Source organism: Eublepharis macularius, chromosome 12 (genome assembly GCF_028583425.1).
Source record: "Eublepharis macularius isolate TG4126 chromosome 12, MPM_Emac_v1.0, whole genome shotgun sequence".
NCBI lineage: Eukaryota > Metazoa > Chordata > Lepidosauria > Squamata > Eublepharidae > Eublepharis > Eublepharis macularius.
Genome location: NC_072801.1, coordinates 2,946,896 through 2,963,557, shown reverse-complemented (window position 1 = coordinate 2,963,557; position 16,662 = coordinate 2,946,896). Strand labels below are relative to the sequence as shown.

General features: G+C 51.1%; 1 protein-coding gene across 1 annotated transcript; it reads right to left on the bottom strand.

The window, feature by feature from the left end:
* Positions 1–8,223: 8,223 nt before the first annotated feature.
* RPUSD1 (RNA pseudouridine synthase domain containing 1) lies at positions 8,224–16,558 on the bottom strand. The gene is made up of 6 exons (XM_054992286.1): positions 16,302–16,558; positions 14,894–15,087; positions 14,320–14,443; positions 12,902–13,004; positions 12,212–12,313; positions 8,224–11,216 (listed from the first exon to the last, which is right to left on the bottom strand). The coding sequence occupies exons 1-6, from the start codon at positions 16,302–16,304 to the stop codon at positions 10,819–10,821; spliced, it is 924 nt and encodes a 307-aa protein (XP_054848261.1). The 5' UTR covers positions 16,305–16,558; the 3' UTR covers positions 8,224–10,818.
* Between the last annotated feature and the right edge of the window lie 104 nt (positions 16,559–16,662).

Genomic DNA, 16,662 nt, shown 5'->3' with positions numbered 1-16,662 from the left:
ATTTGTCTGCCATGGCCTGTCATCCCTAGCCCGACAGATACTGCCAGGGAAGCTTACAGGTTTTCCATTTTCTTTTGCCTATGATATGTACTGGAAGTAACACTCACCTTTTTACTGTTGTTTAAGATGTTAAGCGTATGCCTACATAAAGAACTTCTGTTGTATCGGTAAATACTTGACTTTGACTGTACTTTTAGAGAATGTTTTTGACTTTTATCTATGTTTTTGTATTATCTTTGCTGATTGCTTTCATCTGATGGTGATATCAGACAGTCCTTGATTCTCTACATAAATAGTTAACAAAACTTCATATAGTAAATGCGTTGTAATCTGCACAGTATCCTCAGCACAAAGATGGGGTTTCTGGTTTAACGTCCACGTTTTGGCGTTTCAACCCCTTCTTCAGCTGTGCACTGCTGGGCAGGGGTGCAGAGAGTGCTTCTCTCAAAGGGGTTTTCCACGCTGCATGGTCTTGCCACCACGTTCCTCTGCACGGGGGCAGCATGACTGCAGACAGCTCCAGCGGAGGGGAGGCATCCAGTGGCAGCCAAGCTGGACCAACCTGAGAATGTGCTCCTGCATGGCCTAGTAGCGGAGCCTGGGCCTTCCAGCACATGACGGCAGAGCATCTGTTTGGGGACACGCCACCCAGACAGAGATGCCCACTCTGAAGCACTGGAATGACTCCTTTGGGCCAGCTCGGAAGCTCCTAGCCAGGGGCACCCTGGACAAGCAGGCAGAGCAGGAGACTTTGTCCAGGGCAGTGGCAGTCATGAGTGCTGTGATCCCACGTGCTGTGGTGGACGGCCTGGGCACCAAGGTCCTGGCCAGTGAATACGTGATCTGTGGGGCCGAGAAGCTGGCAGGGGGGGGGACTGGAGATGGGCCTCCCCCCCCCTCCCGCTACCCTTGCATCACTTGTGCAGGTGAAACGCTGGGTGGGGGAGCCACTCCTGAGCTGTCAGGTGACATTGGCAAGAAGACCGGGGGGGGGGGCGGGGGGAATGGTGGGCTGGGAACTGGCCGGCCAGCCCTGGCTCCACGAGAGATCAGCCTGATCGTGGGGTCCTCGTTTGGGGTGGCAGGGAACTCTCCCAGGAACCCAGTGCCTAGGGCTCCGTCCCCTGCCCGAGGAGAGGCAGGAGAAAAAAGAGCTGGCCAACACAGAAGATGAAATGGAAGTGGGCACAGGAGACAGAGGTGAGGTGACAGTGGCAGGGAAGCTGGCCCGGGACCTGGGGGGCATCAGTGGGTTCCCGGAGTCAGTGGCCACGGGGAAGCCAGCAGCCGTGGAGGTGGCAAATGTTCTTGAAGTAGACTGCTTTTCCCTCCTTTGTTGCATCTTGGCTGTAGTGGATCTATCTACCTTGCTAAGAATCCTGTCCCTTCCACCACGGAAATTTAAAAAGGGATGCCTGTGAACTTTCAGAAAAGTGGAAATGAAAACATGCAGGAAGTCAACTTCAACCCGAGTTGATAGACGTTTGGGTCAGCAACAAATTTCCCCGTAAGTCAGATTTGCCGTCCTTCTGCTAACACTCATGGGGAGAAACTGTCTCAAATCTGCCCTGGGGGGGACCAGGATTCTAAACATAACCAGACCAACAACCTGTGATTTGAAAGCGTTTTGTTCACAGAGCTTCTTCTGAGCAGGAAGCCAATGCCTTTGGGGAAGACGTTGCGCAGAGCAGAGATATGTGGAAAAACCCTGGAGTGACTCACCTAGGTAAAGGCCAAAGGCTGCCAGCAGGAACGAGGAAGAGGATGCCGCCATCCTGAGGGCCCAGAGGTGGGACCTGGGGGGAGAGCAGAGGGACACTCAGCAGCAGCCGGGGAGGAGGGGAGGGTGGTGGTGCAAGGCCACTTTCCGAAGGGGCCACGGGCCACAGACTCCAACCCAAAACCACCCTCCCAAACCCAGTCCAACATCTGTGAACAGATCAGAATCAGAAGGATGCCTGTAAGGGGAAAAGTCTGGACTCCTGAGGCCTCAAAGCACAAAAGAAAGCCAAATCTCTCTCCCCACCCTGTTAAGGTCACTCACCGGTCAGACCAGGAAGGATTTACTCCGTCTCAAATTTATTGGTCTGTCCGACCACAGTGGGGAAGAAGGCCCGTCCTGGTCCTAGAGACTTGACCATGATTTTGAATTTTCCCCAGGCTCTGAAGCAGCCATCGCGGAGCCCCCGACCTCTCGGGCATCCACACGGAGATGGTCCAGGATGGGATTTCCAGGATATTCCAAGACTCACACAGGCTGGACTGTTCCCCCCCTTCTCCCCACCAGCACCAGGGTCCACTGAACGTCTACAGAATCAAGTGATAACTGCAAATGAATCCCCACAGTGAAGACTTCTGTATCTCCACAAATGGCAATTTGAAGCACAAGAGGTTTTCTGCAGAAACAGCCAGCACATTCAGCTGAGGGGCGTTCAGCGGTGAAGGAGAGACCACGCAACACTCGCGTGTGGGGAGGCTGCACTGAAACAGCGGACTGAAACCAGGCCTCTTGATTGGGCCAAAGTTGGTTGGTTCATTACGAAATGAAAAATACGTGGAAATCAATGCAGTTTGTTGGGGGTGGAGTCAGATGACCCGAACTGGTTGCTCCCCCACCAATGGAAACGAGTAAGAGCTGCCTGTTTTCTGTGCCATGGGTACCCTACACTCATCTTCAAGGACAGCTGGGTCAGAGCAAAGCCCACCTAACTGAGTATTTTAGGTCCTCCAATTGGCTAGTCCAGAATCTCTAAGAAGCTCCAAGTAGAGCACGGAGGCTACAATGGGGCATCCTTGTTGGTTGTCCAGAATCCTGTAACCGGAGGTATGCTGCCCAGAGCATGCAGGGTCCATTCTCAACTACCATGCTGAGTAGCAAGTGAAAGACTGCCCACCATAATTATCTTACCCTGTTTAAGAAGCTAAGAAGAGCCACACAGAATCAGGTACAGTCCAGCAACATGCTTCCAAATGCTTTTGGGAAGCTCACTAGCAGTAGAGCAGAAAGGCCTTCCCTCCAGTTTCCTCTCAGCTTTTTGGATGCACCAGGTCTATAAACCTGGTGGTTCCATTTAACTGACACTAAGTTTCTCCTCCTGCATGAATTTGTCTCACCGCTCTTCAAAGCAAAAACAAAAAAATAACAGTAGCCACTGCTGCATTTTTTTTTGGAGCAGACAAAATCGTCTTTTTATACATGGTGGTGGAAAGTGCCATCAAGTAATAGCTGACTTATGGCAAACTCCCACTGGGGTTTTCAAGGCAAGAGACTAGGGGCCCTAACAGAGGTAGTTTGCCATTGCCTGCCTCTACACAGCAATCTTGGTCTTCTCTGGAGGTCTCCCACCCAATTACTAACCAGGGTCAACCCGGCTTAGCATCTGAGATTGGACTTGTCTGGGTTCTTTTTTGCGTCTGCATTCATAAAATCCATCAATCTCTGACACAGCTGAACAGTTGCCCAGGCAAAGTACAAGTATCTGGACCCAGGAAACACTCCACTTTAATAAACGCCAGGATAATTCTTCCCACTCAGCGCCCGACGAGTGAGAAGTATGAAGATGCCTTCGTTTCTTTTTATTTTCATCAGAAGGGGGGTTGAGTTTGCCTGCTTTTGTTCCTGGCTTTTCTGGTTCCTGTGGGCTTTTTTCTTAAACAGTATATTTACATGATTTCTATGCCATTGGTGCAAACATTTAAGATGACATAAATTTAACAGGAATGATTTGGCACTGGGAAACACAAAATGCCACAAAAACAGCAGTCCTGGCTTCATGTGGTTTTCAAAAACAGCACTGATGAGAAATTCACGACCACCCCTAATTCTAACAGGGAACTGCTGGTTGCCTTCTTGGGCAGCTGCTCCGAAGTGCGAACATCTTACAATCTGAAGCTCTCGGGGAGGTTCCTTGAGGCTGATGTTGGCGTTCCATCTTAAGCTGAAAACCAACAAACTATTCCCAGGGGAAACAAAGGCAAAAAGCCCTACAATCAACAAAAGTTTTTTGAATTTTTTTTAACAATTTTATAAAGTGCAAAAATATTTTCAAAAAGAGTCCAGTAGCACCTTTAAGACTAACCAATTTTATTATAGCATAAGCTTTCGAGAATCAAGTTCTCTTCATCAGATGCCTGATCAAAACTGGGCGTATCAAAGTGTATCAAAAGTGTATCAAAAATATTTTGATACACTTTTGCACTTTATAAAATTGTTAAAAATTTTTACAAAAAACTTTTTTGTTAATTGTAGGGCTTTTTGCCTGTGTTGTTTCCCCTGGGAATAATTTGTTAGTTTTCAGTCTGTAATCCCAGGGAGAGCCACCCTTGGTTTCTGGTTCCATCTTAAGCTGGCAAGAAGCAAAGAGGCACAAGACCGGCAGAGAAGCCGATTTCAGGAGGTGCACTTTCCCTCGTCCCTGTGTGACCATTCTTTTATTTCAATTTTTAAAAAACTGGTTATGCTTATTGTTTGTAACATCCACCTAACTAGCTATACATTTTAATCTAACATTTCCGTCTGATCCTTCCTCCGTAGGCTTTGGAGCCATGTGCATGGATTTCCGCACCACCCTTTTCACAACAACCCCGTGAGGTAGGCTAAAAAAGCACGACTGGCCCCACTTCAGAGCAGGGATTTGGCCGAGTGGAGATCCCAGCCAGCCTCTCTATGGCTCTAGAGCACCATGTGCTTTCCACAAGTTTCAGAAGCACAAAACATCTGGCAGGGCACACCTCTTCTCCCAAGGAGCCTGCAATGGAAATTTCTCTCTGGGGGAGGCAAGAGGGGGCACCCGGGCTTCCCAGAGGTGGAAAGAGAACGCATCAAGCAAGGCTGTTCTTCCAGCAAGTGCTGTCACTTACCTGAAAGAAGCGTCCATCCTCAGCTGCGGCCGGCCAGGTCTCCCTGGGAGGAGCAGTGGGAAAGAACAGGTCCCAGCCAGTCTGCCTTGATCTTATCCCACCAGGGCGTGAGACGTCACTGGAAAGGAGGGGGTGGCACACCCACATCAGCTGCCAAGGATGCAACCCCCTCCCCCACCTCTGTCTCCTTTGGGGAAAAGATGCAGAGGAGTTAGCCGTGTTAGTCTGTGGTAGCAAAATCAAAAAGAGTCCAGTAGCGCCTTTAAGACTAACCAATTTTATTGTAGCATAAGCTTTCGAGAACCACAGCTCTCTTCATCAGATGCATGGTACAGAAACTGGTCAAATATAGAAGAGGGGGGGAGGAGGGTAGGAGAGAGAAGAGACAATTAGGGGGGAGGGGGACGGTGCAACCAAAACATTCCTTTGCTAGTCAATGTAAACATCTCCTTTTGGTGTGGAGCTCAGTTGGCTTGTGTGAGGCTTCAAAGGAGTTTGCCGTGTTAGTTTGTAGCAGCAAAACCATCCAATTCCAATGCAGTATAAGCCTTCGATAACCACAGCTCTCCCCGTCAGATGCATCTGACAAAGAGAACTGTGGTCCCCGAAAGCCTGGCTCCCTCCGCTGTCCCCTTTTTTGTTTTCGCTCGTCCGGTCCAGGACAGGCAAGCCCGCGCGGCAGACCGTCCGGGGCCTGTTCGGCGCGGCGCGCTCTTGGGGTCCCGGGCCGGGCGGGGGGCGCCTCGCCGCTCTCGGTTACCCACCCCGAAAGGCGGTGGAGAGAAGGGAGGGGGAGAGGCTGACGGCGCGCTGAACAGACATGCCGCGGGCTCCGCCTGAGCCAGCCCCGGAACTGCTTTGAGCGCCTCTGAGCATGCACAGAGTGCACCGCGCGCCTCCGTCCCCACCAGTGGACCGAGGCCGGGGGGGGCACTTTCCGTGTCCGCCATGACCGAGCGGCCACCCGGGGCCGGCGCCAGTGAAGCAGGCGGGCCGCAGAGGGGCGCGGGTCCTTGTCTTCGACGGTGCTGGATGTTCGGAGTAGAACCTCCACGCCCAGCGGCAGCGCGTCTGGGAGCGGACCCGGGCCCGCCGGCGCCCTCCCTGCCCGCGCACGAACTTGCCGGGCGTCCCTCCCTCCCTCCCTCGGGGGCTGCCAGTGCCCAGAGCGCGCCGCGCAGGGCCCCCGCGCCGGGTCCCGTCCCCCGCAGGAGACGCGCCGCAGGACCAGGCGCGGCCCCGGCGGGCTCGGCCCCGCGGAGCGTTGTTGAATTTTCCCTCGCTCGCCGATAAGGGCCCAGCCTGAGTTTCGGGGCAGGTCGGCCAAGTTCCCCGTCCGGCCAGTCCGTTCTCATTCCTGGCCCGCCCGCCCGTCTCGGGGTCGAGGCTTGGCACGCGCGGCCCCGCCCCAGCTGCCCGGGCAGGCCCGGCGGACGAAGCCGCCCCGGAGGGCTGCGCGCCTGGCTCGGGAAGGGCGCGCGGCCACGCATCGACCAGGCGGACAGGCGCGCCCGCCCGCCCCGACGGCCGCGAGGTGTGCAGCTGCAGCCGCCGGGATGGGGAGGACGGCCAGGCTCGTCTCTGCCCTCGAATCCCGCCCTTCCGTGGGGCTGAGGGCTGCCTCTGCGGGTCGCCCTCCTCTCCCAGACCTACGGCCCGAGCCCTCCGAATGCGCCGGCTGCCCCAGCGCCTCTCCCCAGGAGTCGCAAGAACCCCCGCCGGCGCCCCTCGCTGGCCGGGCAAAGCAGGCCGGCCCTGCTCACTCGGCCCCTTCTGCACGGCATGTTTTCCACACCATTTGACCAGGCACGGGGGCTCCAGGCCTGCTGCGAATGCTCGGCTGGGCTGGGCTGGGCGAGGAGGGTTCAGAGACCTTTTCTCCCCACTAGAAGGGGCACCCAATGAAGTTAGATTCAGGACAGACGAAAGGAAATACTTCTTTATTCCAAGAGCAATCGCCTTGTGGAACTCACTGCCCCAGTATGTTGTGATGGCCCAGAGTTTAGAGGGATCTGAAAGAGCATCTGGCACATCCGTGAAGGTCAGCTCTGCAAACAGGTTTTAGGGCCTGGTGGGTCCGTTTGGAAACCCCCAAATCCTCCACAATCCCATGTGGAGATTGTTATCCCTGTAAACTCAAGAGGGGTAACCAGTCTAAGGAATCACATGCTCCAACAAACTACTGATCTCAACAGCCGTGTTTCTCCTGTGTTTTATTTCAATAATGCCCACAAAATGTGAAACAATGACTAGAAAGATTTCAAAATCTTACAAAGTGACACAAACACACCACATCACATCTTAAAATGCACAAACCAAACTGAGATGGCCAGCAAACAAACAACTGTAAACTAGAAGAGCAAGCATGGCGGATTGTATATGGCAGGAAGAGACGGCGTGCAATGGTTACAAAGGGGCATTGGCCAACCTCAACGTCTTTACCATAAAATAGATTTTTCCATCCTGCAATTCATAAAATTTCAGTTTAAGGAAAATATATATATTTCTGATCCTTGAAGGATTACACTCGAGCACAAAAAATATAAACCAAACACTCCGGAACATACTATGAGGTCCAACGGAGAACGTCTTCCATTCAAAAGAAGTCACGTTCACCCAACTCCAGAAAAACAGCCACTCCTTGTTCCAGCATGCAACCCTCACATGATGGCTCCTGTTTTCCACGGTCATCACAGCTGGGCTCAAGCTGACATGAAGCTTGGTTGAAATTGCTCCCCCTGTGCTCCGGTGAAGGGAAATCATTGATGAAAAAGCCCAGGGCTTTTTTTTCAGGGGGAACGCGGGGGAATGGAGTTCCGGAACCTCTTGAAAATGGTCACATGGCTGGTGGCCCCGCCCCCTGATCTCCAGACAGAGGGGAGTTGAGATGGCCCTCCGCGCCACTGAGCGGCGCGGAGGGTCATCTCAACTCCCCTCTGTCTGGAGATCAGGGGGCGGGGCCACCAGCCATGTGACCATTTTCTCCAAGGGCAACCCACTGAGTTCCGCCACCTCTTTTCCCAGAAAAAAAGCCCTGAAAAAGCCCTTTTCTAACGGTGGTAACACTGTCAGCCAAAATTGTACTGTTCAATATGAATTTTATTTGGACCTTTGGTAAATAAACATACACTTTTACATCTCAGTGATTCAGATCGGATTAGCCTTTCCTTCTAGTTAGAACAGTAAGACACAGACTATAGAAGTACGGCAAGTTTTATATAAATAGCAGGATTTGAGTCCAGTGGCACCTTGGAGACCAACCAGATTTTCAGGCTGTAAGCTTTTGAGTGCCAAAACACTCTTCTTCAGGTACAGGAAAGCTCCTGTATCTGAAGAAGGGAGCTTTGACTCTTGAAAGCATGCACCCTGAAAATCTGGTTGGTCTCTAAGGTGCCACTGGACTCAAATCCTGCTGTTCTGCCAGATGGCAGAACCAGATGGCTATCTACCTGAAATTTTTTTATATAAATGTAACTGTTGTGGTTTCTTTCCAAAATTCCTAGGAATTGTTTCACAAGTGGTGTGTGTGTTGTGTTTACAGATCCATCACTTTCCTCAGAGAACTACAGGTCCAACGGTTCCCAGCAGAGAGAGAACAACTCTTAAACCAATTTGCGTGTGTAGTGTCACGTTGGAATGTAGTGACCTTCAGAGAAAGCCGCATTCACAGAAAAACAAGACAACGTCAAGCAGCCTACACAAAATGGCACCTGTAGTCCACCTAACCCCCTGGCAAAGAACATCAGAATGTCTCCCACGGAGCTATAAGACATTGCAAAGGACTCTAGGAAATACCAAAAGCCGAGCAATACAGAGGAGGCCCTTCCTCTTGCAGAGATTTGCGTGATCATCCTGGTAGGAGAGGCCAAGCTGGTTCACCATTACTGATTTTCTCATTAAGGAACCGTAACAATTTCCGAAGGAACCCAAAACTTGCAGCATCCATGCTGTGTGACGGACGCGGGTCTCAGGATGCCACCGGGATTACGAGGAATGACAGGAGTGCTTGCAAAACGCAAAGTCCTTTACTGAAGCGGCTGGTGAGATTTATCCACCAAGTAAGCCGCGGGAGTTGCATCTTCTTCCCAGAGGATCACTGTGGTCTCACAATTCCACCAAAGCACTTCAAATTATTGTTCATTATAAACAATGGAATGGATGTTTATCGCATTTCCCAAGGCCATTTTGAGGGCAGCAGGGAAAGGGATGGTATTCAAGTAGCAAAAGCAGAGTTGATGGGGGAAGTCGCAGTTTATACATCCTGAGAATAAACGGGGCAGGCTTCGTTCTGACCACTCTTCCTGCAGTTCCACTTTGGTAGATACGGACCCATCTTCTTGTTCACTAAGGTGCAAGGTGGCCTCAAACCTCTCCTGAGCTCAGGCTGCCGAGATTGTGGGCTGTATCTCAGCAGGGGAGACGCTCTTCTCTGATGCATATGGGAAGAGAGCCCCACCCTTAGCTGAATGGACCTGCACAATCCAGCCAGACAATGTGCTACCGTTTAAATATCTCTGCATGTCTGGCCAATATTTTTAAAAACCCTGGTCATCAAAAAACCCCACCCCAACCTGAACTTGCACCTCTGGACCAAGTCAGACTGCTAGAGCTGAGAAAAGATTTCAAAGATGCAGGACAATTTGGGTAGATGAAAGTGTTCTAAAAACTCTGCAACAACACCAGCTTCAACAAAAAAATCGGTTTCCCATAAATTCTATGTGCAAGACATGTGCATCAGCTTTCACAATATACACGACACTTCGGTGCAACTCCTCTTTTTTTTTTTGGCAAAGATTCAGGTTTCAGGAGACAATTAGTATTATAAGGAGAGGATCTGTACTCTTTGTGGAAATTCTATGTGATCCTGGGAGCTCCCCGCACATTTTTAAAACTCTTTTCTAATCATGACCAGATACTTCTTTTTTTAAAAAATGAAGTAAGAATAAATCTCCACCATTTCTGTGCCGAAATGGGAAGTTCTATGCATCACAACTGTCTGGGTTTCCAGGAACCCACAAAGATCCAAAGAATATGGTCAAATTAGTTCTAAAGTTAATGCTGAAAAATGCCAATAGAGGGGGAACACCCTGAAATGACAGTCTGGTGTGCATCCATTGAACTTCCTAGAGGTCATCCTAAAATCCTACACATACAAAAATGCAGACTGGTGGCCATTCTCTTTTTAAAACGTATTGTGGAACAGGTTACCACAATGCCTTAGAAAAATATTATTATTAAAAAGGTCTGCCGTGGATGAGACTGCAGTGCCGCTTAAAATTTCCACTTTCTCAAACATCCCTAAAAATATAAATTAATTCCTGTTGATTTAAAATAGGCAATAAAATTCTTTCAAAAAGCGAGTGAGGACAGAGGTCTAAATTCTTTCAAAAAGCGAGTGAGGACAGAGGTCTTTTGGCAAGGAGATGGTGAGGAAAAGGAATCCCAAGAAGAAACAGAAGGGAGAGCCTCCTAGCTTTTCAGGTCAATCCACTAGTCTGCTCTTCATTTCAGATGCAAGCGAGAGCCAGTCATCAAACTTCACATTCCCCACCCCACAGCCGAGGAGAGGATTGGTTGATTCTCCTACGGCAGGCAAGTAATTCCCTCGCCTGCTTCAGAGATCCCCTCTTGACAAGTCAGGTACAGCCTCTGCCAGCCTTGATTTCTCAGCCAGGCAGCGCCCCATTAGGTGAGGTTTAGCGCCAACATCACAACACAGCTGCCCCCAGACTCTCCGTGGTGCACGACCTTCCACACCCAGTGACTAGGGCATGCTGGCGTGAAAGACACCAGTTTCGAAAACCTGTCGAGCGCAGAGTCAGCTTCTGGCTAGGAACGCAGCTTTCAGGACTGATGCTGAAGAAGGCTGGGGTCACGAACAAGACAGGGGTTGGCACCGGATCAGGTCTGGTGGAAAGGGACGGCTTTGCTTGCAAGCATGCGAGGGATCCTGGCGTCTCATTCCAAGGCCCACTCAGCCAGCCATTGGTCACAAGCCGTCGGCTGCTCTTCTGCTTCCAGGTGCTCAGTCTGGCATGGGACTTCAGGGCCTGGTTCTTCCAGCAAGCTCTCCTGCCTTTCTTCCTCCACTGCACAGATGCTGGTGCCCTTCAGCTCCTCAATCAGCTCGTCCAGCTGACGTGCCGCATGCTGCGGGGCCCAGTTGCTGTCCAAGGTGGGGACAAAAGGGTCCGGCGCACTCACCTCGATAAGCTCCTGGCTGGTTGGGATGCGCAAGTAATAGGCATGCAGCATCATCCGGTAAGGGCCACTGTCTTGCTTATGGCTGTAAGTGAAGTCTCCGACTATCGGGTGCCCAATAGCACGGCAGTGGACCCGAAGCTGGTGTGTCCTTCCTGCAGAGGAAAGAGAACACCAGTCCTGGAGCACAGGCAAGGGATTCTCAGGCTGCTACTACCAGAGGCATATTGGTTTTAAAGTTGAAATGTTAACGTTTTTTATAATGTATAAGACGTAATCCGCCCTAAGCCCACTGATGTGGGGAGGGCAGAATATAAATCAAATATAAATAAATAAATAATCATAGCTATTGAAATATTTTGTCTATTTTACAAAATACAGATTTTAACAGTTACTGAAGTTAAGCGGTTGTCGATACTATCAGCAAGATATTACCACCCTTGTCATCTCCCCTCCCTGGATTCTCTGGGCTCTCAGCAACTCGAGTGGCTCATTTCTCCCTCCTCCTTTGCCCTTTAACTTACACTCTGCTGCTTTTGTTACCCTGTTTCTCCTAAAACAGGCTCAGTCCTCAGAGGTCTGATATTTATGGATTCTTCTTTTCATTTTGGCTAATATACATGTTTTTCTGCATAACCGGAGACTCACCTAGGTAGCAACAGACCCCCTGCTTGTCTATTGGTGGGTCTATCACGTGGCTGTCCTTGTCCACACAAGCATCAACCAGTTTACTGTAAGAGTGATCTTTAATCATTTTTATTTGAAATAATTTAGAAATCATTAATGCCAGCAGGTAAAACATAATAAAACTCATGCATTAAATACTTCTAAGAATTACTGTCTGAACTAAAGTATGCCCTTTTTCCTTTTACGTGCCATATCAACCATAAAAAGAAAACTATATTTGGGTAAAGTAAAGCAATCTAAGAATGCACACTATTAGGCGCACTTAGTCAGGTGTAAGCCCTATTGCATACAGTGGCACTGACTCCTGAGTAAAGAGGACAGCACTATTCTTTAGGCACCAAAAGTCCCTGAGATGCAGGGTGGCACAGGGCTGACCTCTGTGGGAAATGCTGGCTTGGCTGGTCACTAGGGCTGCAGGCTCGGCATTGCCGGAAAAGGACTGGGGGGAGGGGCATGCCTTTACCAGTAAGAGGCTGCAGGATCACTTTGGTCACTGGGTCTCCGCTGTACAGCCCGTGTTCCAGTACAATCAGCTCTGACTGGCAAGGCTTGGGGTTTTCACAACCTGTTAGAAGAAATTAGAAAACGACATTATGCATGCATCCCACCCCTTTCCCCAAATGTCTGAAGCACTTCACTGGCATCTTGCGAGACTGCAAACGTCTCCGTCGCTACAGCCGCTCAGATCCTGTCCCTCTGCTCAGAGCCTTCGAGCACAGTTGGCAGACAATTTCACAAGTAGACTTCTCTGAAGTGGACCAATGCCTCACCACTGCACACTGCAAATGGGCCAGGTCCACAACTGAAGATGTGGCTCTCTGCACAAATACCCTCTGGCAACTGAGAACCACAACTGTGCTTCTGCAGGGGTCCCAAGCTGCCGCCCTCCTCACTCAGGGCCAACCGATGCCACAGGTTCCACCCTACAGCCTACAACCATGTGCCTGACAGTATTGTATCTAAGTTTGATTCATTCGTTAAAATGAACATCGGTTCGGGTGCACAATGTACGCACTCACCGTGAACTGGCAGAGCAGAGCTCCCTACATTGTAGAAATGTGGATCTCCAGCTTACCGGGAACCAAAGTTTTTGAGAATGCAGTATATTGAGGACAGCCTAGAAAAGAACCCAGACCGTCCTGGGGAGCCTTACCCTCTGTCCCCTCGATGCACATCATGTGGGTGAGCCCCTCCGTCGTATTCTTCCCAATGGCGTATCGGATTGTCATCCTTGGCTCCTGGACGTGCCCTCTCACCTGCCAAGCAGAGAAATTTCCACGGGAAGCACAACACAAAATATCCACCTCCTTTTTTCATTTGTAAAATGGTACCCATTCCACGTTTGGAAAACCTGATATATTAAAATGCAAACTGCCTTTCAAAAACCACTCGTTACATTTTCTGACCTCTTTATTCAAAGCAAGTTCCTCAACCTCGTGGTAGTTTTCAGGAGACCAAAGCTGAAAAAGAAGGGCCTACTACAGTCCTGCAAAGTCTCAAACAGTCACATGATAACTTTTCAATCCCAGGCTGCAAAACAACATGGGGCATCTCGGGGAAAGGCTGGATTAACAACAACAGCAGCATTAGATTTATATTCCGCCCTCCAGGACAACTTAACTCCCACTCGGAGGGGTTTACAAAGTATGTCATTATTATCCCCACAACAAAACACCCTATGAAGTGAGTGGGGCTGAGAGAGCTCGTAGAAGCTGTGACTGACCCAAGGTCACCCAGCTGGCTTCAAGTGGAGGAACGGGGATTCAAACCCAGCTCTCCAGATTAGAGTCCCGCACTCTTAACCACTACACCAAACTGGCTCTCAGATTATTCCCTTTGTTTTCACAGAGCCTGGAAAAATCCAGTTTCTGTTTTGGGGCTAGGATGATTTCATCGGCCGCAGATTAGGCCTGTCTCCTGGAGAGAGTCCACATCTGCCAGGACCCTCCACCCTCCTCCTATCTCGCAGCCTGAGCTGGTTGCTTAATATCCTGCTTTGCAAAGAGCCGTGCTACTTTCGTGCGTGCAGGACTAGGCTGCTGGATGTTTGCTTGTGGGAGGATGGGAGGGCAGAGCGTAATCCGCCCTGAGCCTGCCAGTTTGGGGAGGGCGGAATAGAAACTGAAAGCAAATAAAAATAAGATAAACATATTGCAGGGGCTGCTGCAGACATACACAACGTCTCTACGGGCACCGTCACTCTGCCGGTCCCTAGCCACATTGTGCACGTGGACCAGAAGTTCAGGGGGAGCAGAACACAGAAACACCCTTATACACCTGGAGAAAAACTCAAGGAAGGGAGCGCTCCAGATGCCTGCAGCCTTCCAGGGGCTTGGTGCTGGACATCCACTCTGAAGGAGCCCAGCCTTTTCTAGTCACTGCATGAGCAGAGACACTGTTAAGATGCGTCACTGAAAAAGCTAACAAAATACCTTCCCTGCAGCCTGAGAAGGACCAAGGGGTGGGGGGAGGTGTTCACTGCCTTAAGCTGCCGGGAAGGAGGACAGGATCATAACCAGGTGTATTTTAAACAGACTTCACGGATGCAAGTGGACCTGCGCCGGGGCTCACCAGGGCAAGGTAGGCCTTGGTCACCATCCGCTCCTTGAAACACTTGTAGGCACTGCCGGCGGCTGCTTTGTTGAGTGCCACACAAAGGGCTCCACTGGTGGAGAAGTCCAGCTGGTGGCAGAACCTGGAAGATCAAGAGAGAAAGAAAGAAAGAAAAAGAAAGACTTCTTGTCGCAACTTTCTGTATTCCAGCAGCTGCTTTCGCACAACTAGCATCTGCCATCTCCTTCCATTTGCTACAACCCTCTTGCAGTCCACAGGGACAAACTTCCAGTCACTCTGGACACAATGCCATAAGTTTCTCTTATGTTAAAAGGACAATAATTTGGGAGGGGAGTGCCCCTGCTGCTTGCTTTAAATTGCAAAGCACTTTGCATTCTTCAGTGTACAAGTCCCCACAACAGCCCTGCGAGACAGGGATTTAGAATTCCTGTGCAACAGACGCATGCCTGTCTGAAAGTCGAAGAGATGACTTGGGGTGTTCTCAGATAGGCAACTGTGAGATCCAGATCTCCCCCAGTAATCCCAGGCACAACCACCTTGTCAATGAGAGACTCTCGTCTCCATAACTCACCGGAAGCCATAATAGGTGTCCGGGTCAGCAAGTTCTGGGAACCGGTGCTTGAGCTGGCTCTGCAGGGTAAGTTTCTCATACCACATCTTGCTGTCGATGCGGACATCCCAGTGTTTGTTGACCACAATGAAGTCCGAGCTCTGGTACAGAATGGACAGGTTGTCAATGCTCACTGGCTCCATAGCAGTGGACTCCTTGGGAAGGAAGACGGGCAGAGCTTAGTTCTCAGAAGAGTCACCATCACCTCTGCTACAGGAGGTCTTCAGGCCAATCTTAGGTATTTGGGGGTGATTCAGTGGGAACAGGAAAGCACTCTGAGCGTGTTCAGAGGCACAGTTCACATGCTGTGGCATCAAAACACAGCTTTCAAGCCACAGAAGGAACAGCAAGATAAAAATGTTTTAAGAAATAAATAAGGACTTGGTTCAAAAGATCACTAATAGATGTGGTGGCTAAGGGACTAAGCTAAGGATCAAGGAGTTGTGTTCAAATCTCACCTACCATGACTCACTAGGGAGCCTTGAGTAAGTCTCTTTTTTGGGGCCCTTACTACAATATATCAGGCTACCCCAGAGGGCTGTCGTCATCATATTTACGACAACCCACTAAGGCAGACCAGTATTCTGTAAAGAGAGGACCAAAAGAGAGGCCCGCTTAAAGCTCCCTCGTTATTTATCCACTCAAGTTGTCTTTCCACCCAAATAGGGTCCCCAAGGCCTCATCAGTTCTTTAGATGCTAAGGGCAAATGCGGAAAGGGCCGGTGCTCTGATCTCTCACCCCCATGCATGCGCCACTTCAAATGGTGGAAAAGTTCCCCTTGAAATGGCTCATCACCAGGCTGCCACGTTGAAAACGCATTTCATCAGCTAAAAAATGCTGTCCTTGGCATATTGATGGGAAGCACCATTGAAACCAAGAGGATTGACTGCTGAACAAACAGGCGGGAAGCCTAAATCTCCTCCAGCCCGTGGGGGGGGGGGTTCCCAAGGTCAAACGCGGGAGGCCTGAGCGCTCGGCCGCGCCCACCTTCCCTTCTGGCACCTGATTGGCCGCGTCGAAAACAGGATGCTGCGCTGGCTGGACCAGCATCCGAGCTGCCGCGGCTGCTCTTACGCAACCCGGTTTTCGCAAAAGCATCGAAACCTCCACTCCGTGGCTCGGTTGCAAGCGAGGGGCGATCTCCGGAGCGCAGATCTTGGGACGCGGACAAATCCCAGCCTCCAGCGCTCCCACCCCCTGCGCAAGATCTGCGCTCGTGTCCCTGTTACTTTTCATCCCTTTTCCTTCCCAAACCGTGGCAGGGGAGGGGGAGGTCTGGTCCTCGAGCAGAAGGCGACGACCCCCCCGCGACCCCCCCGTTCAGGAGCCCTGCGCCCCCCCGGCCCCCGCTGCCGCTCGGATCCTCACCATCCGAGCAAGCGAGTGCCTCGGCTCGTGTCGAGGGGCCCGCCAAGCAGGCAGGCGAGTAACCCCACCCCTGCGGGCATCACGGCCTCCCTGGGGCTTGCAAACGTGTAACACGAAGCCGCCGTTCCGCTGCACTTGTGCACCCGCGCCCCCTGCACGCCCCGCTCCCGGGCACGACGGGCGCCGACGGGCACGGGCTGACCCACCGGCAACTTTTTGCAAGGGATCGCCCGAGCCCCGTGCGCCATTCAAGGCGCGCGCCCGTCTGCCCGCCCAGCACCCGTGAGTCGCGCGCGCGCTCAGGCAGCCAATCAGCGCCCCGTAGGGAGAGAGCCTTCACCCGGAACAGGAATGGGCGCGC